The 26,722-nt window shown below is 42.5% G+C and overlaps 1 protein-coding gene across 6 annotated transcripts in view; it reads left to right on the top strand.

The window, feature by feature from the left end:
- The window catches only part of magi1b (membrane associated guanylate kinase, WW and PDZ domain containing 1b), a 132,213-nt gene that overhangs the window by 82,820 nt on the left and 22,671 nt on the right, over window positions 1–26,722 (top strand). For 4 of the 6 annotated variants that reach the window (XM_061042318.1, XM_061042320.1, XM_061042317.1 and 1 more), the window contains exons 3-14: window positions 1,430–1,549; window positions 3,566–3,808; window positions 6,157–6,382; window positions 7,325–7,407; window positions 8,191–8,226; window positions 11,298–11,355; window positions 12,313–12,446; window positions 13,673–13,792; window positions 15,994–16,179; window positions 16,487–17,146; window positions 25,961–25,992; window positions 26,432–26,470. In XM_061042318.1, coding sequence (XP_060898301.1) covers window positions 1,430–1,549; window positions 3,566–3,808; window positions 6,157–6,382; window positions 7,325–7,407; window positions 8,191–8,226; window positions 11,298–11,355; window positions 12,313–12,446; window positions 13,673–13,792; window positions 15,994–16,179; window positions 16,487–17,146; window positions 25,961–25,992; window positions 26,432–26,470 — 1,937 coding nt within the window. The remainder of the gene's footprint in view (window positions 1–1,429; window positions 1,550–3,565; window positions 3,809–6,156; window positions 6,383–7,324; window positions 7,408–8,190; window positions 8,227–11,297; window positions 11,356–12,312; window positions 12,447–13,672; window positions 13,793–15,993; window positions 16,180–16,486; window positions 17,147–25,960; window positions 25,993–26,431; window positions 26,471–26,722) is intronic. The other 2 variants (XM_061042319.1, XM_061042321.1) reach the window with 2 other exon arrangements.

Below are 26,722 nucleotides of genomic sequence, written 5' to 3'. Positions count from 1 at the left end.
TTTCTAAGAGAAACAGTGTCTAAATGGAGTCGAATCAATGGACACTTTTGTGCTGGGAGTAAACTGACAGTCAGATGAATGCTCAGGATCAGCTGAGAACCCTCCAAGGTCCAGGTTCTGTAAAATGCTCTGTGCCCTGGATTGAGTGCACTGACTTTCTGAAAGATTTCTGAGGCGATTTCTTTGACTGAATTCAACTTCCTCTCGTCCCATGAGTGTCTCATCACAGACAGTGGAGTGTATATCTGTAGACTGTTAAGTATGAATACTAGTGAGGGAAGATGTTATGTCTATTTCTGACCCTTTACTTGATCCTATAATAAAAAATACTTACGGGAATACCCTGATTGGAAAGCTGGATGATGCTTGTCAAGAATAATTCATGTGAGACATCGGTACTTCAGAAATTGCAACAACCATGTCTTTTTACATGTTCTGTATGCTTGCATGAGAGTGCTACATGCTTGCTTGAGTTAGGACCGGCACATCTGTGATTTATCACCGGTGTCATGAACATGGCTGCAGTGGGAGTCTCTCCCCCATCCCCACATATCTATTTTTACCGGCTTATTGCTTACCAACCCACTGGAGACAGATTGATTGGGAGATAAGACAGATAGATCAAGAGATGGAAGAGCTACAAGGTATATAGCAAAGGAGGGAAAGCCCTCTGTTGTCGACAAGCAGATGTCTGTAAGAATGATTGAGATCAGAAAGGTGATTTGCTATGAGCTGGGACTGTCTAGATACTTTAATTTATACAGTTTTAATCCTCTGATAGAATCATCTCCTATTGTAGTTGGATACAATGCAAAAGAGACTTGTGAGATATCTAAAAGAAGAGCTAGACAGCAGTCAGATATAAGTAGAAATGTGCTCGTAAAGCTCGGTAAAGATAGAACCATAGAAGGAGGCAAAGTAGGCAGAATGTGTAAAAGAAAGAAAATACTTTGTCTCTGCCGTGAAGCTGTTTACCATTTACACCACACTGGCCAACTGCCCACAGTCATTAAAGAGAGGTGCTAGAATCTCACAAGCTTCATGCCAAGCCGCCACACACACATTCACACACAGATATTTCCCCCCCTCACATATGGCCAGATCCCACCAAAGTGCTACTATGATACCTCACACTCTACCTTAGTGTGAATGCAGATCATAGCATTAATGGATCTTCTGCCTTTGGATAATCAGCTTTTACATTATTTTATTTTTCTCTCCACATTCCTTGTTTTAATGATCTTAAACCCGGGAATTTTTTGGGGGGAAGTGAAGCGAGTAAATTGTTGCAATATCAGTAGTTGGTAGTTACAACTAAGCTTGGTAAATCAAAGAAGCTGAGAAGACTCTTGTGAATACAAATGTAGTTATATTCCCTCTTATTCATGTTTTTCTCTAACTCCCCCTCTGTCTCTGTTCTGACTTCTAGGTACAACCCGTGCCCCAAGAGAAGGAGAAGTTACTGGGGTAGACTACAACTTCCTCTCGGTGGAGGACTTCCTGGAGTTGGAGAAAAGTGGGACCTTATTAGAGATTGGAACATACGAAGGTAAATCAAGATATCACACATTTTGCCTGGTGTATAGTATGTTACTTCAATTGATGTGTTTTCTGTTTTGTGGGTTGGCGAACTACTCATACCTGAGGAGAAGTAGGAATCATTATAGGTGAACCAGATGTTTGCACCTGCTTAGTCTGCTTTTTGGTGGAAGTTTACCTTGAATCACTTGGCCCACTTTACTCGTGCATCACAGGGTCAATTTTCTCTTTATTTTTCTCTTTCATAAAAAATTATGAATACTTGGACCAACATAGAGGGTGTGACATCATTTTCGCGTTTTGCTGATATTGCATAAATTGACTTTGGTACTATAATAGCTCGTATTTTAAGTTCAGGGTATCTAGAACTTCAGCAATAATGGCAGTAAGCTATTTGCATATAGATATGGTTATGCTTTATTAACACAAATGCACTGGATGCTTTGACAGGTAGCAAGTAGAAATGCAAGCTTATATAAACTTTTTTATAAACAATAATGCCCACTGTACCAGCACTTAAACTTGACCATCCAGTGTATATTATAAAAAAGTAGAAGTGCTGTGTCCCAGACCAGGCCACTCAGCATTCTTTTTGACAGGTGCACCTGCTGGCCCAGCAGGAGGGAACCATACCCCCTCTTTGCTTTCAGCCAGTGCTCAAAACAAGCCTGCCATCGACAACAGTCAAGTTTTTCAGTCCGTCCCTGAAGGTGAAAGAGTACATGCCTCGCTCTAGATTCTGTTTGCATTGACCGTCAACAACCAAATTGAAAGAAATGCAACGCTAAGGGCAGAAAAGCTGTATTTACACATTAACTTGTTGAGCAATGCAGAAGAATTCATGTGTTTTTAGGAGAAGTTTTGGGATAACAAAATTCTAAGTCTCTTGACTTTTTTTGCTCCACTGTTGGCATCGCTCTGTCCACTATAAATTTAGGTCAGATAGCCCTCAGCAACATGTGTTTTTGTATTCCTGGGGATGTTGAAAGTAGCTTCCGGACATATTGGAAAACAGAAGCAAAGGTAGAGCATGAGTAAAGTTTTAAAAAAAAAAAAAAAAAAAAATTTGGAAGTTGGAAAAGGTAGCTGCCAATATCATGAGAGGATTTGTCTTTCATTTAAGCAAAACGAAAATGGTATGAAAAATAGATTTGATGAATTTTGATTAAACGAGGGACTGGGAAGTTGTCAGTAACTGTTTGTTTGACATGTCTGTGTCGTTAAGCTCGTAACTTTGACACACAAACGCAGGCACATGTTTCAGGTCAGGTCCAGGTTTTTGGGACATTACACGATCGTTTAGGGTTTTGCAACCACACTGATATCACAGCCTTCTGATTAATCAACTGTATTGTTTTTTTTATTTCTTCTGCACTGTATGCACCTAAAGCTGCCATGACTAAATGTGTTTTATAACCATCTGCAACTCTAGTCCACAAAAGCAAAAAGTTCAGTTATTGTGGCACGTGTCAGTAATTACACAGCACACACTTTTGCTCTGCTGCTTACAAAAAACAATACTGAAGGACTGTAAACAACAACACTGCCATGTATCGCCTCCATTCACTCAGATATTGTCTAATTAAGTGCCTGCGGTGTCCACTTAGCCTGTTCAGTGTTCCATAACAATGGATTTATCTCTGTATGTAAACACAGGGAAGTTATGGGATTTTGGTTTTGTGAAATACTATTTGAGTAATATATTCACTACTTTGTAAGTTAAAGCAAAGCTGTCTTGGTTTGGAACTTTGTTTTTGCTTATCATGAATAAAATAATATGATTAAATACATTCATCATAAATAGTTTTAGTTTTCACTCTAGGAATGTTCTCACAGAGTGCTGGGCTCTTCATTTGCATACAAAGGCTAAAACTTAACCCCCTCCAACTCACACACACACACAAGCACAAAGCAATATGCACAAAACCCTTTGACCCCTCCTCTCTAACCCTTCTTCTAAATTCCTCTTCTTGTTCCTATCTTCTTTTTTAATCCCCCCCTCCCTGTCTTCTTCTCCGTTGCCTAGGTAACTATTATGGGACCCCCAAGCCACCGGTGCAGCCCCCCGGCGGGAAAGTGATTAGCAATAGTGGTAGCGGCGGTGATGCCCCACTGCCAGACGGGCTCAGCAGTAGCCTGCCAGGCTCGCAGCCATCTACGCCCCGTCGCTCCAAGTCCTACAATGACATGCACAATGCTGGAATAGTGCCTGGAGAGCCGCAGCAGGAGGACGACGAGGATCTCCCTGACATGAACAGTAGCTTTACAGGTACGTACAGGGGACGTACTGGAGGGTTGAGGGGGGGAAGGGGGTAGGAAAGAGTAGAAGAAAATAACGCTGATGATGTCACTGAATTGTTCATGCTTTGGTGATAACAAATCGATGAGAGAAAGTTAGCACTGTAAAGTTAAACACTGGACATTTACCAGACCACAGAGACCATTAGGTATGGGTCATTTAGGATCCAAGGTCTTTAGGGCCTGACCTTTGATAAGGATTAAACCGATATTTGGACCACTGCTGCTCTGTTTTACATTTCTTAGTTATCTATCATGGCTTAAGTCCTCCATCTCTATGCAGGTGCAGTGCTTAATAGCTTTACAAAGTAATCCTGTCTGTCTGATGTAATTTGTATGGGCACTGAAAAGTCTGAAAAGTCTTAATTATCTTTGTTGAGTTCAACCAAGATGTGTTTTTTTCTGTTCAACACTTTCACTATGAGAGAAGGGAAGTGACATCCAATAATTGGCGGTCAGTCAAGACTTCTCTCAAACACGTTCTGTAACCAGGACCAAACAGGAGTCTGTCTCCAATGGATTACGACACAATATCTATTTATTTGGCTTTGAAATACTTCACTCAGCTTTGGAATTGGACTCCAAAGCTGGTACTATTCTCCAAATGTAATAATTTTGGCATCTTTGCACAGATGACAGCCAAAATGATTCACCACATTTAGCACTGACAAAGACTGTCTACTACTATGATTTCAGACAGGTTTGGATGTCTTCTCAAAACTCTACCAAATCTACAGTTATTGTTGACTTATTGTTCTATACAACACAAGCTATAATAGTACGTTAACTTCAGTTTTACAACACTGACATGACGCCTCACATGCTTCTTCCGCTGGAGCAGACAGAGTAGAATGTGTTGAGCACACAGGCAGCTGCTTGCAGTGCCGACTGTAACAGCAGCCCGACAACATGCTGTGCTCTGTTTAGTTTAGTGTATAACACCAGACTGTGATCCTGCTTTCTGCAGCTCTGTTTGGAAGACAAAACGAGAATGTTGAAGTTGAGGTGGATAAAGTGGGAGGGGATGAAAGTGGAGGCAAGGTAGCAGAACATCAAGAAGAAAGAGGGTGGGGCTTCACACGGTCTGGATTGGACAGAGAGTAAGAGAAGGAAGGGAGGATTATAGGTTTTTTGGGAGGAGGATAAGCTCAGAAAATGAAGAAGTAAGAGAAAGAGCTCAAAGGAGAGAGAGAGAGAGAGAGAGGCAGAGGGAGCACTTTTGTATGGTGAGGGGCTGCATATACAAGAGCGTCTTTGATTGGTGAGTAAGTGGTCTCTGGGTATGACTACATCTGCCTGTATCCATGCAGGCAAAATGTAAAATAGTGCCATCTGGCTGTAAGAAGCAGGCTGTGGACATGTGGGCAACCTTCATCTTTTTCAATTATTCTCGATGATTTCATTTCTACTCTGGAGGTCATTTGGGTTTACGAATGAAGCATTTTCTTAATTACTTTCAAATGTTTGGATGTTTAATGCCGACATGAGCGCTTGGGTTCTAATATCCCTCTCAGCGATGATTCTGAATACTTACTTACTGCAGATCTATTCCAGTATGTCAGTGGGTCAGGAGGCATTGTTAGGAGGTTGACTCAGCCTGTAAGCTGTTTCTGCCATGTGTTTTTTTTAGAAGTGAGACCAAAAGTTGTTTATTTGCCGTCTGTGATTGTGTGAGCTCTGAGGGTGCTAGTTGAGCGTGAGTGTGAAAAGGAGAAAAACAGGAAGCTAGGTGATGGCACTTCAGATTTCATGGCTCTAGGTGTGAACTGCCCACTTAGCAGTCCAAGATGGAGGAAATGTTTTTTTTCGGCTGTTAAAAGTAGTTGAGAAAAAAGCTGAAATACATGCTGTCGTGTAACTGTGATTGAACCAAAAGCTTGAATGTGAAAGCTTTGAAAAGTTCCTGGACTGATGTAAAGGGCTGCTAATGGCACCCAGAGGTTTTTTTAAAAGCCTTAAAGTTCTCACATCGTGGAAGTTTTGACAGCATTGGCAAAATCATCCCTGTTAGTCATGTGGAGAATATTTTAGTTATTCAAATACAGAAAATTAGATATTTTTTTTTGCAGTTTTCTATAAACATAGAAATGTGCACTTGATCCAAAACAATTTGTCATATTTGCAACCTGGCAACAGTCATGTCATGCTCTTACAAATAAGTGTCACAGTCTGGGAGGTGTTTAATAAAAGAGAAGAAATAGTCTCTGCAAAAGCCTTTTTTTAGTTGTCAATAGTGATTGATCATGTGTTTGTTATTTCAAGTGTTCACTATCACCAACATGTTCTTTACACCGCGTCTCATTTGCTTGAATCCTCCAGGAGACTCAAGTGAATTAGACGAGATTCATTACTCGGTGCGCCCCTTCGCCCCCCACTACAGTGAACCTCCCTACACTGGGATAACCCCCTCACCAACGGCCACCACGGAGAGCACACAGCAGACACACCCTCATCTGAGCCATCCTCCCCCCGAGGACCCACTGGGACCTCTGCCTGACAACTGGGAGATGGCCTACACCGAGAACGGAGAGGTCTACTTTATAGAGTAAGCCGATCAAGACATATATACACTCTTAATGCATCATGTCTGTAGGTGATGTTTCAGAATTGAAGTATGTTAACTTAAGATTCAAGTCCAAGAAGCAAGCTATATTACATGTATGAGTATGTGGTGTATATGTGCATAAGGTGTAATGTTAAACTTCTCAATTTAATAAATATAGTGCAGATCAGAATGTCTGTTGTGAAACATCAATTATAGAAAACAAGCACATTGTCTCAGGCAAACCTGGTATAACCCATTCTGTTTATAGATTCATGTTTCTGCTTTAATAAAAAGAAAAACCTGAATTCGATCTGCTGTGGGTTCAATAGAAACAGCCATAAAGCATCTGGGAGCATGGCCCAGGTATTAAGAGCTTGCAGTTGAGTGACAACATCCAAGAGCAGATGAAAGGCCTTGATTAAAACTAAACCATCATTTGCAGAGTATGTAACAAATAACATAACCTTCAGAATTTCTGTTGTTAATTTATGAACAATCTTTAAGAATAGTCCTTTTCTGTAGTAGCTTTACCATCCAAAGGCCCCTGTCTGTGTTTCAAATCAATAGTAGAAGAGCTTTTCCTCTTACAATTGATACAGTGTTCTGTGTTTTTAGTTTGGGCTCTTGTTTTGTGGATAAAGATGACAGAAGTGAATTTGAGTCGTATTGACTTTTATGTTTCCCATCAATGGATCACAAGAACGTCTGACTCCAACATATCCTTAAACAAAGAATTCAAACAGTTATTTAACTGAAAAGTCACTCAACTCACTTCATAAAATACAGACAAATCTTCATTTAACAATTTCTAATTCTTAAATCCAGTCAGTCTCAAATCCAGATTTAAAAAAAAAAAGATCCTACTTCATGCTGGATGTGTGGATGTAACTTTTTTAAATTCTTCATATTTTATCATTTAATTTGTGTGTATTTCCTGTGTAGCCACAACACAAAAACAACTTCCTGGATTGACCCTCGGTGCCTGGACAAGCCTCAGAAACCTCTGGAAGAATGTGAAGATGACGGTATGTCTAAGCCTTATAGATCATTTATATCTATGCTGTAATGCGGGTTATTTGGTGTTTTGCCAGGAATTCCTTGAAAACCTGTTTATGGGTAAAGTAATGTTACCATCTCTCCATATATCAAGGTAACTAGCCTTGTGTTTAGGCTCTAGCTGTACCTCCATCAAGGTTTTTCTAGATTTGACTGAAATCGAAGTTAAGAAAAAAAACATTGTTTTTCCAATTATTTATTCCCAATTTAAAAGTGAGAGGTTTAAACTGGAGTAGTAGTTCCCCCAGGAGCCTTTAGGTGTCATTGTTGAGTCACAGAAAACAGTGAGCAGTGATGTGGGTCCACTAGTTTGCTGTGCCCCTTTATTTAGCTCTTACTGATGAGACCAGTGTGCTCTACACCTTCACAAATTAACTCTTTTGCATAATCTAATTCCAATAATAATTAGAGCACTTACACTGAGGTGTCATTACTGCCTGCTCATAGATCTTTAACACAGATATGCAGCAACAGATTCTGATGCTGAAGGACAGAAATAACCATATTTCCAAATATATTGAGTGATTCTTGCAGTTGTTGTTGTTTTGTTAACCTTCGGTGAGATGCGTTAATCCCCGGAAAGTGAGATGTTACCTGACCTGACAGATTTAAGCGAGGATCCAATCACTCAGGGGGGAAAGGCCATTGGCCAGATGCAGTGGAGTGACTCACAGATGTGCACCTTTTCCCTTGTTTTTTTTCTTCTCTTAAACCACTTTCCTGTGCATCTGTGCTGTCCATCTGCTGAGTAGAAGGGGTACATACAGAGGAGCTGGACAATGACCCAGGTAAGATCTCAATTTATCTTTTGCACCACATACACAAACATATAACCCTTCTTCTCATCCCACCACCGCTGTTCATTTGTAGATTGCAAACATCTGATTCATTTCTGCCCTTCAAAAAGTGTCAGCAGATTTTAAACAGTGTAAACTGCATACATGAAGATAATAGTCACAACAGTTAATAGTGCACATCTACATAATAACTCACCGCTGATTGCTCATACAGACTCGTCTGTCAGTTTGTTGAGAGATAACTATGACAAAGACTCTAACCATCTAGCTATGACAAGATGCAACGCTGACAGAAAATTGACCTTCACCTTTATGAGCCATAGTACGGAGCTTTGATTTTCAACAAGCACACACTGTATGTGCCTTGAACACAGCTGTGAACAGTACCCACATACTAGCAGACACAGACACTCTACAAAAAAACTCCCACGTCGGCAGACCGTCATCTCACACACAGGAGGCAAGTGCTCCGATGAAGATTGTTCTAATGATGGTTTCCCTAATGGGTGTCTGTCTGAGCCACAATACAATAGGCCTTTTTTTTTCTTGAATCCTATCAGCGCTCTAACTATCCTATCAGACACAGCAGCCTGGTCGCTTTAGCAGGATAAATGGTGTCTGGAGACCGTGACCTGTAGCGAAAATAATGATGTCATTGGTATTATGGTAATATTACTCTACTTTTAGCCTCGTATGGTGTTTTTCCAGTTGAAGTATCCGACAGCTGTTATCTACAAAATGGTTAAAAAGAGGACAGAGACATAAGATCACATGGGAAAAGTTGACAATGCTCTGTGAAAGCAAACTGCAAGTCTTCCACCTTGTTAGCAGCTCCCATCGTTAAGCATCCTCAACAGCTGTCATGTCATGACCATCAGATCAGACGAGTCCCCCCTGCCTGTCAGACAGCCCTCCACTGGATGAACATGTTCAATAGTTATCGATCAGCACAATCCAATACAAGTGGGCAACAGAATGCAATTAACTCAGTTCTCTAAGGAGAAGCAGACTCAAGCGTTTTATGAGCGCAGGCACATACATGCACTAATTCTAACACAACACACACACACGTATAGTTCCTCTCTGTAGTATATGCTTACTCAAGAGAAATCAATCACAGCATTGCATCAAGAATATGAGATGTAAACTGAAAATGTAATTCATCAGGCTTGACACCTGCTTGAATTCACAATATGTTCTGGAAGGTCTTACGTGGGAGAAGGGATACAGGGTGAGAGAGAAAACGCTGCTTAATTAGCGACAGATTTCTCTTTGTCTTTCTCATATGTGTTTTCCTCCCTCTGGAATATATACCATATTGTCAAGATTTTGAAAAGAAAAAAAACGACCTTTTTGCTGTCACACACAAACATGCTCACTCACACACACAAACAGGTGCTCCTCCTGGAGCGGAACTAGTGCTGTGTGAAATCAAGTGGGTGATTAAAATTTTGCGCGAGGCGAGGCAGGACTGCATTCCATTTAATGTTCCAGTTCAAAACATCTGAATGATAATTTACCATGCCTTCTCTGAGATTCACCTTGTGCTGCAACACTACCACTGTTACCTTACATTCTCTTTTTGCTGCATATTTATTTCTTTGTATTAGCTGCAATAGGCATGTAGAAACATGAAATAATAACTCTAGAGTTGTTTACATGGATCAAATTGATGACTTGGTTTGCAGATTTGTCCTTAGCTTCCCAGTCAGACAAACTGCATTCTATAGTTGTGAGTCAAGTACGGACAATTTAAACATTCCCATCTGGCTCTATTTTTGCCTCTTCTGCTGACTCCACTCGTAACAAACGGACCTCCTCATTAGAAAGCAGAGGGAGGCTCTCCAAGCTGGATGATTGTAATTACCATCTACTTGCACACAGGGTGAGGCTTAATTGGCTGAGGGTAATAATATGTAAAACTGATACATTGCAGGAGAGGACTATTGGACAATCTGTGTTTGTAGCCAATTATAATCTTCTGACATTTTTAACGTGGAGGCCAGCCAATAATCAATGCTTCTCTAATCAAAATATAGAGCTGAATCAGACAGCTCTGCTGGAGATAATGACATCATTCTCTCTGGCAAATGCAGTGGAAACAGAATAAATTGCACCATCAGCCTGGCACAGGCTGCTGAAGTGGACCCAGTTTTATTCAAATTACGATGAATTTGACTTTTTCTTTCTGTGAAAGTCTGTGCAAGTGTCTTCTGAAGTATGCAAACATCACTGTTAGCCACTGACATTATGACCCCATCGGTTGAAGTACGTTTTCAGGCAAGTCAAGGGTTCAGTTCAAGAGGAAAAGCAGGAGCTGGCACAGGTCAAGTCAGGTCACATACACAAACAGAGGCTGTAGTCATGAAAAAAGAAGGCAACCATAACCAGGGATACAACAGCCACAGTACAGTTTGTTAAGAAAGGGGCAGGTTTTTCACTAAGAAGGCCATAGACTTGATTGGAAATGTGCCTTTGTTCTCTTCTTTGGACTACTGTCATTTCTTTTGGGAAAAGAAAACAAGTAACATGTCATCCTTCAAAAACAACAATCAATCATTTTCTCATTTTGTCTTCTACATTATCAACCTCAAACCTTTCTTATATATTTTTTAGTGTGTGCTTTATTTAGTTTTTAGTCTGGATTATATCTCCCTCCCTCCCTCCCCTCATCTCACCTTTACCTGTCTTTCACATTTAGTCCCCCCCCCCCCGCGCACGCTTTCTGTCCTACCTCTCTGACCCTTTCACCACCCCTCTCTCCTGCCTTCTTTCATCTCACCATTCATCCATCCATCTTTGCTCGAGGGGGTCTCGCTCTGTTCTAATCTAATGTGTGGAAATGTCAGCAGTGTAAGGGAACAGTGGGGGCAAACAGGCAGCTTGTGAAGCTGTTGAGTCACTTATGCCTCTGAGACTGACTGACAGGCAGACACAATGGAGAGGAGAAAGGTCTCTCCTTGCCTTACCTCTGATGGCTCAATACATGGTCTCTAGTAACTTCACAGCTTGAGTTTTGCCTTGTTTTCTTTGGCTCATTCTCTGTCTTTTTTTTTTTTTAGAACTTCCACCGGGATGGGAGAAAATAGACGATCCAGTGTATGGGGTCTACTACGTTGAGTAAGTGACATACAGCATGTGTGGCGGCCACACAAGGGTGCACACTATGCTCATACAAAATGTTTCACACATGCAGAAAGAAGAAGAAATGACCCCTTTGCATTCTTCTTCTTTGAACATAAATATGACTGCTTTCACACATGTTCGTTCTAACCAAAGAAACCCTTGACCTTTCTGTAAATTGGATCATCTGTAATGTTTGCACAGTTCAGCTGTAAGACATCACATGATTTCCTTTCAGCTATTTTGGTCTTTTGTGTGCCAGAAAATGTAGGTCATTTTGTTTGTGTCATTATCATTTGGGGAAACGTGAAGCCACTTTGAGTGTGTGTGTGTGTGTCTATGTGAGCATATGTGTGCATCTCATCTTGTGTGAAGCCCCTCAGCCTCAGAATATGTTTCATTGGTTTTTGATGTTGTTCAAAGCAGCACCTGGGGCGCAGGGCTGTGGCATTTCTATTTTCTTCCTCTTTGTCTCTGCAATATTTGTACACTACTATTCACCATTACATTCATTTGCTACATAATGGGGTGCTTTCAGCTGTAATTTCTCTGTAATGGTAGGTTGTCAGGAAAATGTTTATTGTTTGTGAATTAAGCCATCATGAAAATGCTATTTTTTTGAATGTGATGTTGAGGTTTGAATGTGTCATGCACCAGGACTCTTGTGTAAGTATGAATGTATAATGTGGAAACTGTATATTAATCAACTCTTGTTGCCATGTCTCTCCTCCCTCCTCTTGGCCCTATCTCTCTTTTCTGTTACCTTCTCCTCTCCTCTCCTCTCCTGTTTTCCCTCCCTGCTATGCTCCGCTTCCCCGTTGATATTTACTTATTGTCCTACATCCTGGTTTCTATTCCTACTCCCTATTCCTTCCTATCATGCATCCCTTTGCCCCTCCATTTTTATTCTGCAACCTTCATCTACACCTCATCTCCCCTCTCACCGTCCCAAAGTCATATCAACAGAAAGACCCAGTATGAGAATCCAGTGTTGGAGACTAAGAGGCGCAGGCAGCTGGAGCAGCAGCAGCCTCAGCAGCCTCAGCCCCAGAGTCAGCAGCCACCTGAAGGTGAGCGCTACATCCGAGGTTCGTTCACAAGCCCCCGCCAAGGGCGTCATTTCCTTTCTTTCTATCCATGTGTGTGTGACTGAGCTGCCTGCAAATGCCTCTGTATGTGAGTGAGAGTGTGTCTTACTGCCTATATCTTATTGCTTCAGTCCTTGGTGTCGCCCGCTGCTGCCTTATGATTTGCTAAGTGCCCTTCCATAAAGGCATAACTATTATTTACGGCTGTACCGTGCAGCCTTTTTGAAGTTAATTTCAGTTTTCTGTGTTGCCTCTGGATACGTATTTGTTGTAATAACTTGAAACCCTTTTATCCCAAGCGGAAACAGGTAAGTTTTTCATCATCTGAAATTCATTGAACTTCCTAAAGAGTCTCTTTCTCCTAATTGTTGTCACATAACAAAGCACTAAGTGCTGCCAGTAACGAGAGTAATGTTTTAGCTCAAACTTCTGCCAAAACCCAACCAGTTGGTCACCTTAGGTCGCTCCTGCTTCCTGTCTTTAACTTTATACATTCTCAGGACGCCCCGCGGGGAGATTAATTGTAAATGCAGGCCGACCCACATGGGGACTCTGCTATCACGCTCCACCTTCTGCTCATTCAGCAGAAATCATTCTCTGCCATTCGATTACCTGCTGACTTTCCCCTCGTCTGAAGGCTCAATCGCTTAAAATCAACTCAATACCTTCAAGCGGTGTTTTTAACCATTTTTCCCACTTCCGCATTGATTCTGTGTCACTGTTTATAATATTAATGAGGTGTTTTTGGTAGTCTAATTGGTGCCTTGATGCTGTAACAAGGTGATCAATCGAAGATGGAATCTATTTTGAAGTCATGGGCAGCTCTATTTTCGCAGGACTCTATTATTATTCAATTGGAAGATCTGTGGAAAGTTTCAGTGACCTGTTTTACCTGGGTTCAAATATTATCCCTGAAGTTGCACCCTTAAGAAGATTGGAATCTGAAATGTATGTTTCAGGTCTTATCTTGATAGTTAGAGTACATGAACCCTTACATTTTGGAGGTGAGTTTTTAAATAAATAGACGTCAAATAGAAATAGGATCATTTTCAGATCTGCCCCCTTCGTTCGTCCCGCTTCATGGAAAGTCAAATACCTTTTCCCAGAAACATAGCACAGTATGCCAAAGTGCCCCGGAGCCCGCAGGCACGGTTTCTTGCACAAGTAGGGCAGCTGTGCACCCGTTTAGACGCCGTCTAGAGAACATGTGCCTCTTGCTGTTGCAGAATGGATTGAGGACTCAGCGTTGGCAGGGGCCCCACTGGCCAGTTATGCTGCAAACCACCAAGAGACCTACAGGGACCCTCCGACAGGACCTCCAGTGCCCAACGCAATGGGACAAAAACGTAAGTTCCCCTTCCTGAAGAATCAAAACCTGAAACTTCATAAAAGGAAAGTTCCTCATTACTCTTCGCTTTCTGGGTTGCGTTACCCAGAGCGACTCATTATAAGTTGAAATGAATTTTGGCTCTTGTAGTTTGTTTTCCTGAGCCATTGCCTCAGGCCCTGTTTGAGTTTTCATGATGGAGAACCAGTTAAGAAATAATGCTATGATGCTCTAAATACAAGTTACCACCGTATTTTCTTAAAAAGTACAAAAAAAACCTGCTGATATTGGCAAGACATTGCTCATGTTTTCTTACAAACAAACCAAACATACTTTATATATATATGCACCCTGCTGTTGTTTCTCAACTCCTGTCATCTTTGTTTTGAAGATAAAATAATGGCTTGATTTCACCCATCATTTAGCAATACACACATCGTCTAGCCATTACTGTGTGTTTTCTTCTCCTGGTTGCCAGCTCCTTTTATACCAGCCTCCCACCAGCAGCTTGTCTAATTAGCACAGCCATAGCAGAGAATTAACTGCCTCACCCCGTCTCTCCCTCTTACTCTCCCTCGCCGCTTTGTCTGCCGTCTTTTCCCTCTCCCTCATCCTCGCTCTCTGTGTTTTATGGCCCACATTAGCCATCTCGCTGACTTCTGACTCGTCTCCTGCTGCTCTCTGCTTTGGTTCAATTGTAGGTTCTGTCCATCATTCTGTCTTTGAGCTCTATTTCTTTACCTCCCCCCCATCCTCTGAGATTTCACTATTCTGCACTTTCCTAGGCCTTGACATTCCTTCAGAGCAAGGCGTCATTTTAAATCTCTTTATCTATCTCCCTACTTTCATGTTTCTCCTGCTTCCTGGTCTGTTCTTACATCTCTGCCTCGCTGTCTTATCGTCACACTTTTGTCGCACTTTCTCTCCTGTGCTGTAGAAGGCTATTCAAAAGCAAACCACACACACAGACACACACACACACACACACACTGAAAAACCTCACAAACACAAGGACACCGAGGGTAATACATTTTTCATCGAATACGCTGCAGCACTAGCATAACCTGCTGTGGTGCTGCAGGTCACTAATCAAACATCCCTCTGAGATCCCCTCTTCTTAACATGCGCCCTCTCCATCTCCTTCTCACTTTCATTCTTGCCTTCACCTTCACCAACATCTCCATCTTCACTTGTGTGAAGTTATTTTCTGTAGTATATGGCTCTTATATATCTTTCATTTGACAGGTATAGCTCAGCGCCCCCCCGTCGCTCCCCTCCTTAAAAGGGAAGACAGTGGATGAATACCTTACTCAGTGTTTTTGATTTAGATCTATTGCATCTGATGTCTTTTCTCTTTAATCTCAAAGACAAGATAATGAGGTAGAGGAAGCGAGAAGAATAAGGATGACTGAGTAATTGGGTGATAATTGCAGTGTTTTATCAGTTCTCCTGCTTTAAGAGCATTACAAAATGTGTTTCTGTGATTATCATAATGTATTGCCTCACTGCCTTATCTGTATTACAAAACCACCATTTAAGGTGAAGACGAGGCTTCATATGAGAGGCGCTCGAGAGTCTAGAATTGTATAATCTTTACACATGAATGAAAAATGAATGTTCTTTATACTTCTTTTGATGTTTTACTTCCCTGGCAATCTGTTTTAGATGCTGTTTCCGAACAAAGCCTTTGATTTCATGCACTTATAAGTACCAGTAATCAATAAAGCTTCAGTCAGCACAAATACGGTATCACTCTAGAACCCTTTATGGGTATCGTTTACATCTTTTTATTTTTTACAGCTAACTGGCTGGAAAAAAGAGAGAGAGATTATGCAGTCAAATACAGTTTCCAGATTTTCTGAATTCAAGTTACTCTTTTACGGCAGCAATTGTTGAGCTGTAGAGTCTGAATTATTTGACATTATACAACAGGTCTTGATACACTACAGCCAGCAACCTCTCGCTTCACCTGATTCTTGAACAGAACACTCTGACCGGGCCATCTGAAAGCCCTGGCCAACATCCATTGACATGGTTGCATTGTTCGCTAAGAGTAAAGGTTGTGTGTTCATGGATTTCAGGAGATGCACCGAGTCTTAAGGGCTGAGGTTGAGAACTGTATTAGCACCTAGAGTGACATGTAAGCTCTAATGCAGGTTTTGCTGTTACAGCAGTAAATCAGATTGATCCCGTTTTAATCACATGTGTTTGTGTGATCAGGAGGGAAGCCTTTCTTTACTCGAAACCGATCCGAGCTGAACGGGACTTTCATCAACACCAAGCTGAAAAAGAGTCGTCGGGGGTTCGGTTTCACCGTGGTGGGAGGGGACGAGCCGGACGAGTTCCTGCAGATCAAGAGCCTGGTCCTGGATGGACCTGCTGCCCTTGATGGCAAAATGGAGACTGGTTAGTGAACTAAACATGATAAAAAGTTAAAAGAAAAAGGAGTACAGTTTTTTTTTATGTGTTGTTACAGTTATATTTTCTGAATGGTCCTTGTATGAAAGCACTGTGTAAAAAATAAGGAAGCATAATCTTTTATCAAACTGAAAAGCTTTATCTAATGAATGAGTTCTTCCAATGCAAAACAACACTATCAAAGAATATCTTTGCATATATAAAGCTTAAACTTTTTATCGCATAAAATAGCTGAAACTTGTGAATTATTTTTCAAAAAAATCAAATGAACTTCTCCCTCTTCTTTCTTGCTAAGGTGACGTGATCGTGAGCGTCAATGACACATGTGTGCTAGGCTACACCCATGCCCAAGTCGTGAAGATCTTCCAGTCCATCCCAATTGGCTCCATGGTCAATTTAGAGCTTTGCCGTGGCTACCCACTGCCTTTTGACCCAGATGACCCCAACACCAGCCTGGTTACCTCAGTGGCCATTCTGGAAAACAAAGACCCCATCATTGTAAATGGCCAGGAGCACCCCAACAGCTACGACTCGCCTTCCAGCCACGGGAGTCAGAACAACAACAACGGCACGATTAACGGCGGGGCACCCCTCAACGGCCTCCCTCGACCCCACAGCCCCTCAGCGGAGGGGGCGTCTGATACCTCTTCCCAGCACGGCTACCCCAGCGACTCGGTCACCCTGGCTTCATCTATCGCAACACAACCAGAACTCATCACTGTACACATGGAGAAAGGAGACAAGGGCTTCGGGTTCACCATCGCCGACAGTCCCGGAGGCGGAGGGCAGCGGGTGAAGCAGATTGTGGATTACCCACGCTGCCGTGGCCTCAAGGAGGGCGACATCATCATGGAGGTGAACAAGAGAAACGTGCAGAGCATGTCTCACAACCAGGTGGTCGACCTGCTTAGCAAGTGTCCCAAAGGCAGCGAGGTCACCATGCTGGTGCAGAGAGGTGAGTGGAGGCTGATCTTCCCATATGTTGTCCCACTGAATGTGTCATTTGTGTTGTAATTGATGGGAGCAGATGGAGACGAGGAAGATGAGGAGAAGAGTGAGTTATGTGGCAGATTCTGATCTAGTGCCCATATGTTTAAGTAATGTGGAAAAAACAACAACAAACCTTTCTTATGATGTTGTTCTCATGAAGTTTCTGCCTTACAGGCTGTTCTAGCCCACAGAGAGCTCTTTTATTGACACACACAAATTATTTATTCATGTAAATAAAGGTTGGAAGAAAAAGTGATTGCACAGAAGGCGAGATAGAGGGATAATTATGGAAGGGGGAAAGGAGCCCCAGAAGAAGTGGAAAGAGAGAGTGAGGTGTTTATGCTGAGAGGTATTGGCAGACGGAATATTATTGCTGTTTGAGAAGGAAAGATAAAAAGGAGGGTAGGATGACCTAAGAAGGGTAATTATAGCAAAGAAACTAAGGTTAAGTTCCAGGTCAAAGGCTGAATTTGCGTCTCGTTCTATTTCTAATCCCAGGTTCTTATTCACTCCTCTGCTTTTCTGCCATGTTTGTGGGTTGACAGCATGTCTAGTTTATTTTAAGATTTTATATTCCTCCCATATCAAAGCTTGAAAGGTTCCATCAGCGGTGCCGGCTTGCATTACAGCCACCCACAAGGCTATCTGTCTGTATGAGCTGAAGTCAGTGACATTTTCTACTATTAGCTTACATATTCATTGCTATTTGTTCAATGTCAACTCAACAAGAAAAGAGTGCATCGCCATCTTATTACTGCCATTCAACATGAACCAAAACCCAACTTCTGTCGTGGTTTCTGATTGAAAGTCACTGTCGCACCCGAGCCCTAAATGGAAACAAAGAAACTGTGAATGGAGGCTAAAACTGAAATGATTGAATTTCTGTATTTTCCCTTCAATCCCCCTCAGACTCACAGACCTCCAGAGCTCTAAATGCACTGTGTGATACAAGTAATTGGACTATTTTCTCTGTCAAGACTGTCCATAGCTGTGCTTTGGGGCCTATTAGTTCAAACTAAAAGGTTTTTGTGTGTTTTTGGGGAGCACACATGTCGTTTATCTCCTCTGTTGGGTTAAGTGCTCAAAACTGTCAAGGAAAATTGGTCAGATAAATGGCAGGCAAGCCACCATGTGTTCTCGTCCGTCTTTTGATCTACATGTGTGATTCTGTCTCAATTTGTAGCTCCGTATCTTTCTGCATGTTGTCACACTCTCGCTTTGTCTCGCTTCTTGACACACACCCACTCTCTCCACACAAACACACACACACACACACACTGATCAAACTGCTCCACTCCCCCTCACTGGCTTCTGCTAATGAGTAGCATTTCTTCATCCTGCTAGTGTACACAAGCCAACAAAGTGATACAGCCTCATCATAGGCAGGGGCATAATGGGCTGTCAATAAAACAGAAGGGAGATTAGCCTTGCTTGTGTAAACGTAGCGACAGGCTTTGATAGCCACAGAGAGATGGATATGACTGTGGTAGAAGAAATGGCACTGAGCTTACAGAAATGTGGGCATATGGAGCGTTTTGATTGAACCAGAGTTACTATCTGCTTTTTATAGTCGGATTGATCCTGTTTAAGGTTCTGTTTGGATAGTGCCAGGCAGGTTAGAAACAAGCACAGGAAACCAAATAGAAAGCCAGAAAAATCATGTTGTTTATTGTAGGACCCGACTTTGTTTCACTTCATGGGGATTAAGTCAAGTCAAGTGTATTTCTAAAGCACAACAACTCAATGTTGACCAAAGTGCTGTACAACCAAGAGAAACAATACAATTTGAGACAAAATCCCAATTAAAGACCAAGAGCATCCAAAAAAACATGATCATAGAGAAAATACTACAGTTCACCTTCTGATTTATAAGAGAAGAAAGGTCTGCTTAATGACATCATTAAGGTCGAAGTGGCAGCTACTCCGTGTTATATAAAAAAACTGTCATACAAATATTGACAGATGTTGAATAGCATACAGCCTTATATAGCTAGAACCTGCTAAATATTGTGCAGTGTCACCAATCTACAAAATGATAAGCAATCAGAAATGTAGACTAGTTCTGGTTTTTTTTGCACAATCAATTTCTATTTTTGATTGTTTTGTTGACAGAATGTTATTAAAACTAAAAATATGCCCATTGAAGTGGGAAAAAGACAAATATTTGGTTTACCATTGTTAAGTTACCTCCAGCTTTTTCCCAGCCAAACACTGTGTAGACTTCCCCGCTCAGTCACTGAAGACAATCGACCACCTTGACAGAATTTCCCAATTCACAGAGTTTTAACATTATTATGCACATATGGGATCATTTGAATACAAAACTCAATGTAGAATATGACCCCTGTCCTTTTTTATAGAACATTTTATATTCATAAATATTACCATTTCCACCTGTCAGCCTCGAATGATGACACAAACACGACATTAGCATACAACATGGAGCAGGCAATTGTGTGCATGTTTATATTTCTGACTCACACATTTCCCTGTCCTTCAGATTCCTTCATGTCGAGTGATGAATCTGTTTACATTAGACCCTTTGGGTGTCAATGCGTTTACACAGCATCAGTCATGTGTCATGCATGTTGCTGACATTTACACACACTCACACACTATCGTTGCAGTAAGACACAAGAGAACATAAAGCAAGGTTTCTAGACACGGTGCCTTAATTACTCTCCCGCTCTTACACTTCTCACTGCTTTCTCACTCCCGCTCACTCCGACGGTAGCAGCAATGCATGCTGGCCTCTAATTGGGGTCCTGATGTCAGCTTTGCTTATCATACACATACATCTTTTTTTCCCCTTCTTGTGCTCTCTTTTTACTCTCACTCTCTCTCCATCCATCAAGAATCATGTCTTCCCTGGGCAAACACAGCTTCTGCCTGTACATACTCATACATCCGCACAAGCCGTGTCAGCCTCCAATATGGAAAACTGTGCACCCAATTAAAGATTGGAGCCACACAGACCCTTGTACAGTCTTAATTAGTGGAGATCCACTCCTGCTACACCATTCCATCCCCCCATTTTTCTGTTCCCATTCCCCCTCTCTGCTGGCATGTAGTTTCACACCAGCTCTCCCACGTGAGATCTGGAGCCAGTCCCAGAGGACCAGTGCATGAAGACTCACACTTGTTAAGGCGGCTCTGTGCAACAGTGAACCCCTCACCCCTTCTCTCACTGTCTTTCTCACAGTGTGCGAGCACGTCAGCCTGTGTGGAAATGTGAACGTGCGTTTTCAGTCCACACCAGAAGAAAGCACAATTCATGGCGCTCCGGGTGAAAACCTGGCAGTGTGTCTGTCATTCGAGGCATTTTGCTTTCATCATCTTTGCCTAAGCAAGCTTCATTATATGTGTGAATAACCTCTAAAGCAAGTTAATACACAAAAAAACACCCTCAGGTTAGAGTTTCAGGTTATGAGACTGTCAGTGTTTTATAGGTTTAGCTTACAAAAAACAGTTTTTACATTTTGTACTTTGAGCTTTTTTTACTGCTTGTAAGCACACAGGCCTGATTTATTACTTCAATGTGCTCTGTGTTTCGTGATACATCGTTCTTTCATTTGTCTAATTACACTTCTCTAATGTGCTCATTTTCCCCTGCCAGTCTTCTGCTGCCCCCACTGATGCGCTGGCATAACTCATTTTAGCCCCGGAGGTCTTGCCGTAGCACAGAAGCTAATTTCCTCTGTTCCCTTTAAAAAAAGGTGTGTGGATGTTGCAGCGTCTCGAGGGACGCACACACCTGCTTTAGAGCCTTTTGTCAGCGAAAACTTGTTTGGGTGTGGAATTTGTGCTGCTAGCCCAGCAGCCTGTGTCATTAGTCAGCTATAAATAAAAAAAAAACTAAAACAGAAAGCCCATTTATTTCAGGAAGGATGTAGGGTCGCCTTCTACTCAATATGTCTTACCTGTTTGTAAGGCCTGGCAGGTACAGATGAATGCAAGGTAATTTGTGATAGAGTGCAGCAACTGTAGCTACGTATTGGAAAATGGATGGAAAAGTGCATGAAGAGAGAGGAGGAAAAACAGAAGATAGAAGGATGTCAGAGGCTCCAAGAGATGATGAAAGAGCAGCGTATAAACCCCCATGATGCTATGCTTTCCACACTTTTCTCTCTCCCCTTTCCTCTCTCTCTCTCTCCCCCCCCTACGCATGACTCATCAATCAACCAAAGACACGTTAGTCCCGGCCGGGCAATCAGGCCTCGCACCAAATGAGACATGGACCTTTTTCTTTACGCCCGAACAGCCAGCGGAGAGACCAATGGCAGGTTTACGGACAGACACAGAGGAGAGATGTTAAACTCTTTCGCAGATGCCAATATATCTGATGAACCTTTGCGACTCTATCCCGTTTGAGTAAATACCCAAAGACATGTCCAAGATCAGCAATTATTTTCAGGCTACTTGAACAGGAGCATACATCCACAGTGTTTAGGTAGAGGTTTGAGTTTTTCTTCTCATTACGTTGGTTTGCATTTCCCTTCTTTGCCTTAAAGTGCGGTTTAAAAGAGATTTATTGTCCCCTTAAAGACAGACACTGTGCTGAAATGTGTGTTTACTTTTTTTGGACATGCAGGTTAAAGAGGGTAAAAACACCAAGTGGATCAGCACCACAGTAGAGAGCTCTTTTTGGCATACAGGCACGCAACAGCTTGTAAATGCCTCCTGTCAAAAAGCACTCCGTCCATCGGATCAGTGCACTTTGAGGACACACACTGATAGGCACAAATACAATTATGTGAACTTGGATAACCCACATAAACAAACACACATTTACCGGCATGCACAGTCATAAAGGTTGTATAATGTGAAATGTCTTGTACACAGCCATTAGGAAGACATAAACGGTGACGAGGAGTCCCTGCACAGACAGAAGCAGGAAATCAATTCACTGTATGGGCAGGAAGCATCATATTTTTGCCCACTTTGCATTAAAAATTCTGCTGACTGCACTTTCCGTTGGCATCGTAACGAAAAGCGTCACAGCTTGAAGAGCAATGATGAGGGAACGGGTTTCCCACTTGGTACCCACATTTTACCACAGCTCATTTTTGGGCTCACTGGAGGATTTGGATTTGGATTTTGGATCACAGCTTGTTGCACAGGGACAAGGTGAGCTTTCTTTTCTCCCCCTCAACCCCACTGTTGATCTTCACAACTCCACTGCTATTGGGCAGAATGTAAATCTCTGTTCCACCATCCTTTGTTTCTATGGCAATGCTCTGCAGATAATCTCCTCGGGGGTCTCCTCAGGGTATGTGCGCTATTGTGGGAGGAGGGGATTTCACCCCTGCCACACAAGAAGGAAGCCACAACACAATAATTTTCTTTTAGATTTTTCAGACTTTCTTCTTTAAAGAGCAGCATTGCTTTCATTGCAAGAAAAATATTGATGTTCCATCCTTTTTTCTTTATTTTTTTACTTTTTGCATGCACTCTTTCTCCATTGATTTTAGTCACATAGCTGTGGTCCTCTGTCACGTTTCTAGTTCACTGTTTACACACACACAGGCAAAATAAAGCTGTGCTCTGCTGGGCTGTCACATCGTGGCTGCTGATGTTCTCAGCTGATGTGAGCCTTTCACTCCTAAGGGACCGTCTGTCAGTTCCCTATGGTCAGCAGGCACTGTCGCCCCAGTGACAGATGGACCTGCCTGTTGGACACCATCACCCCCAGCCGAGATCTACCAACACACACACACGTACTGCAGACAGACAACATAATCTGCTTTGTAACTGCTTCCGTTTAGTGACTGCTGTGCTGCCAGGTTGTTGCAACAGTTCCTATCTGTTGAGGCATACTGTACAAACCCTCCAGCAGAGGGTCCAGCACCTCTTGTAAATCTGTACCCAGTTTTTCCCAATACAATTATTCCAAGCCTCAGATTCCCAGGAAACTATTTTAGCTGATTTAATTTTCCTTACGCAGTTTTTAACGTTTTCATATGTGATGTTAAATTCTTTCCATATCACCTTAATATCCAGAGTGTGAAAAAGATGCCAGAGTGTCTGCTGTCGGATTTTGACCAGCTGTCGGGCTGTCCGAGGACAAAAACAAGTTGTGTTCCCAGAAATTAATGGAGTTTTGCCTGAGGCAGGGAAACAAGATGACTGTTATTCTGTCAAGTTTGAGAACATTTTTTAACTGCAGGCCTAAACTATACTGGATACTCTGTTATTTCAGCTTCATTGGAATACATAATAATCAGTTAATACATCATTAATCATAGAAAAAAACACTATTATACAAAATGTGTGCCCTGTGGGTTGAACAGTTCTTCATTACTCACTGGTTAGAATGCATTTTTTTTGTCCATAAATTTCAAGATTAGGTAAGCACAATAAATTGAGCTTTTGAGCCCTAAAGCAGTCCTGGTCCATTATTTGAGAGCTGGAGGCACTCTCTCACTCAGCCTGTCAGTGTGCAGGGCAGCCGATCATCGCCCACCTCTTCTTAACATCTTTCCTCCATTCTCCCCCTCTTTGTTTGTAATTAAAAGTAGAGGTTGACTGAAACATCCACACTGCCTTTTGATCAGGGAGTTTCAAATACACTGTGGGGCTTTACTAACTCAACAAAGCTAAAACTCAGCAACAAAGCTAAAACTCATGGAACCCCTAAAAGCAGCGTTGACCTTTACATTATCGTACTGATATTTCTTGTTTTGTCTGCATTGAAACTGTAATACTGACAGTTATGAGTTTTACTTTATGAAAAACAAACATTTATTTTTATCATCTAGTTTCAGTGTTAAACTTAGAAAGTGCTTTACATTCAGGCGACCTGAATCCACCTCTGACTGTGTTTAATACCGATATATGATTGTCTACTTTAAGTGTCTCTGATTGTAAAACTAAAAGGAAAGCAGTGACAGACATTGACAAACAGTAAGCAGCTGATCAGCTGCGGTGGATAGATGCAGGTTAATCAAACTCTCTCCCCCCCCCCTGACATTTTGACTGACAGCATGCTTAGCCCGGAGAGAATACCGCAAGATTGACAGGCTGCATCTGATTTATGTGATGGTAATACGCTTTTGAATGAATGATTCCTATTGATTGAAAGAAGGGGAGAGGAGAGAGATGAGGGGAAGGGTGGGAGAAGAGGAAAGGAAATAAGAAGAAAAAGCTGCAGACGCAACACAGTTGGAGCTGTCAGTTGTGAATGAAGCCAGATGTCTGAGAGATAAAGACAATGAGCATCCGTGTGTGTGTGTGTGTGTGTGTGTGTGTGTGTGTCAGAGAGAGTGAGAGTGAGAGAGAGAGAGATCTTATCCTCTTATTTTCCCCGAAGGATTGACACACAATAGTGGCCCATTTTCTTAGATCAGATGCCGCCTAGTCTCACTCGTGCTTTACATGTCGTTACACACCCATCTTGTATATCAGAGGTTTGTGTGGTTCTCACCCAACACACTGTAGAATCTTGAGTATCGTACAGGTAAATAGAGTCATGCATTTTCTCTTCGTTTTATGCATTCCTTCTCCCATTCTTATTTCCATAACTTCATACAGCTGTTTATTTCATACAGAGCTGAGGGGGGAAGGGAGGGAGGGGGAGGGGGAGAGGGCAGTGATGTGCTTAAGGAACAAATTTCCCCACCTAAATCCAGGCTGTGTCGGCATCTATCAGTATTTCTCTGTGTGCCGCTTCTGTGATCATTTTATTTCTGCAATGATATTTCTGTTCACTGCTCACTCACGCAGACAGCTATTTCTCATACCTTAAGCACACTACAACTTGCGTCGTAGCAATGCCGTGTGTTGTTGGGTGTGTGTGTGTGTGTGTGTGTGTGTGTGTGTGTGTGTGTGTGTGTGTGTGTGTGTGTGTGTGTGTGTGTGTGTGTGTGTGTGTGTGTGTGCAGCTGCACGGATGCTTACCAGCATGTGGGAGGGAGACTGAGACTGAGGGGAGGGAGGAAGAGGGGAGGGTGCGTTGATGATGCTGAGGGAAGAAAAGGGAGGGAGGATAGTGTGCAGTGAGGTGAGCAAGAGAGAGAGAGAGAAAGGGAAAAAAAAAAGGAAAAGGCAGCAGGAAAGAGAGAGACAGGGAGGACACGGCTACTGCCTATAGATGCTGGAGCCTTGGACAGCGGAGTGCGGTGCTCAGCGGACGCAGGAAGATGGTCTCAGTAAGAGGGGAACTGACGGTTGCCTATAATTTAATGTTCAGTATCTTGGACTCCTTCTCCATGGGTAATGCTACGGCCAGGAACTCCAGAGCACAGCTCGCTTCTCTCCTCTCTGCTCCTTGCTCTTTTATTCTCTGGCTTAGTTACTCTCTAGGATTCTGTCCTCTCCTCTCAACTCTCACTTTCCTTCCCTGACACACACACGCACTCACTCATTTGCGTGCGTCGCTGTTTCGGTAGCCAAGATCTGAACGAGCACCGAGTTAGCCCTAGGGGCTGGCCCCAGTCTTCCGCTGCACCAGTCAAGCCGAGCGCTGGACGCGGCAGTGATGCAGATAGATCTCGCTGCCTGCACCTCCCTCCCCTCCCCTCTCTTCCTACTCAAACACCAGCCGCGGATGGGCGAGCACAGGATCCGAGCAGGGGAAGAGAGGATAGAAGGGAGAAGGAGACGAGGGCTAGCCGAGCACTGATGTGACATTGTTTTGGAGTCTGCGTTGTCTGTTTTTTTTTTTTCCTTTCTGCTTTGTTTTTTTTGCATTTTTCTTTTGATGAGCATGGAAATATAGTTAAACTCCATTTGTAACCGGCTTCCTTTTTCTTTTCTCTCTTTTTGTTGTCTGGTTTTACAGGGGTGGCACCTGCAAAGAAGAGCCCAAAACTGGTAAGTAGTTGTTTTCCTATGTTTTTTTTTTTCTCATCTCTTATTCATCATCCATATGGTGTTTCTGTCTCAGGGATATTGGTCTCACTTTTGCTGCCTCTCCTCTGTGTGGTGCAACTTGTGCTGATGTTGTGGGTCTGTTTGTAGACATGGGATGCTCTGTTGTGTGGGGGTGGATCCCTGTAGCTTCACAACACCCCCCCCCCATCACGCTCTCTCTGGCGTGGGCTGGGACGAGGGGCTTTGATGCACAGCGTGAGCTGGGTTGCTAACATGCCGATGATCTCATCGCGCCGGGTGCTAAGCTTGCAGCGTGAGAGTTGAATGTATGATCACAGCTGGGAGACTGCCTCGTCCTGTGATATATGCCTCATCTATGGAGGGACTCTGTTGACTTGGCCCAACTGAACGTGTGTGTGTCAATTTTGTTTTTTTGCAGGATGAGCTGGCTCCTCCATACAAAGATTACGCTAGGAGGGTATGTAATGTTGATGAGCTGGGGTGAAAGTTTTGGCTGGTGCTGGTTATGTAATGTGTAAGATGATAATGGTGATGGTGTAGCTTTCATAGTGCGGAAAATAGAGGTTGTAAGTTGAGAATGATAATGGTGCTAATGCGTGATATTTCAACATAATGTTTGGTCGTATACGTTTGTTTATGTGCTGCAAAATACACTTGGGATGTCTGTTAATGCTGTCATGCATCAAGGCACTGAACCTTAGCGTGGCCT

Source organism: Labrus mixtus, chromosome 7 (genome assembly GCF_963584025.1).
Source record: "Labrus mixtus chromosome 7, fLabMix1.1, whole genome shotgun sequence".
NCBI classification, from domain to species: domain Eukaryota; kingdom Metazoa; phylum Chordata; class Actinopteri; order Labriformes; family Labridae; genus Labrus; species Labrus mixtus.
Note: the sequence above shows the minus strand (reverse complement) of the source record. Positions and strands in the feature narration are given on the sequence as shown.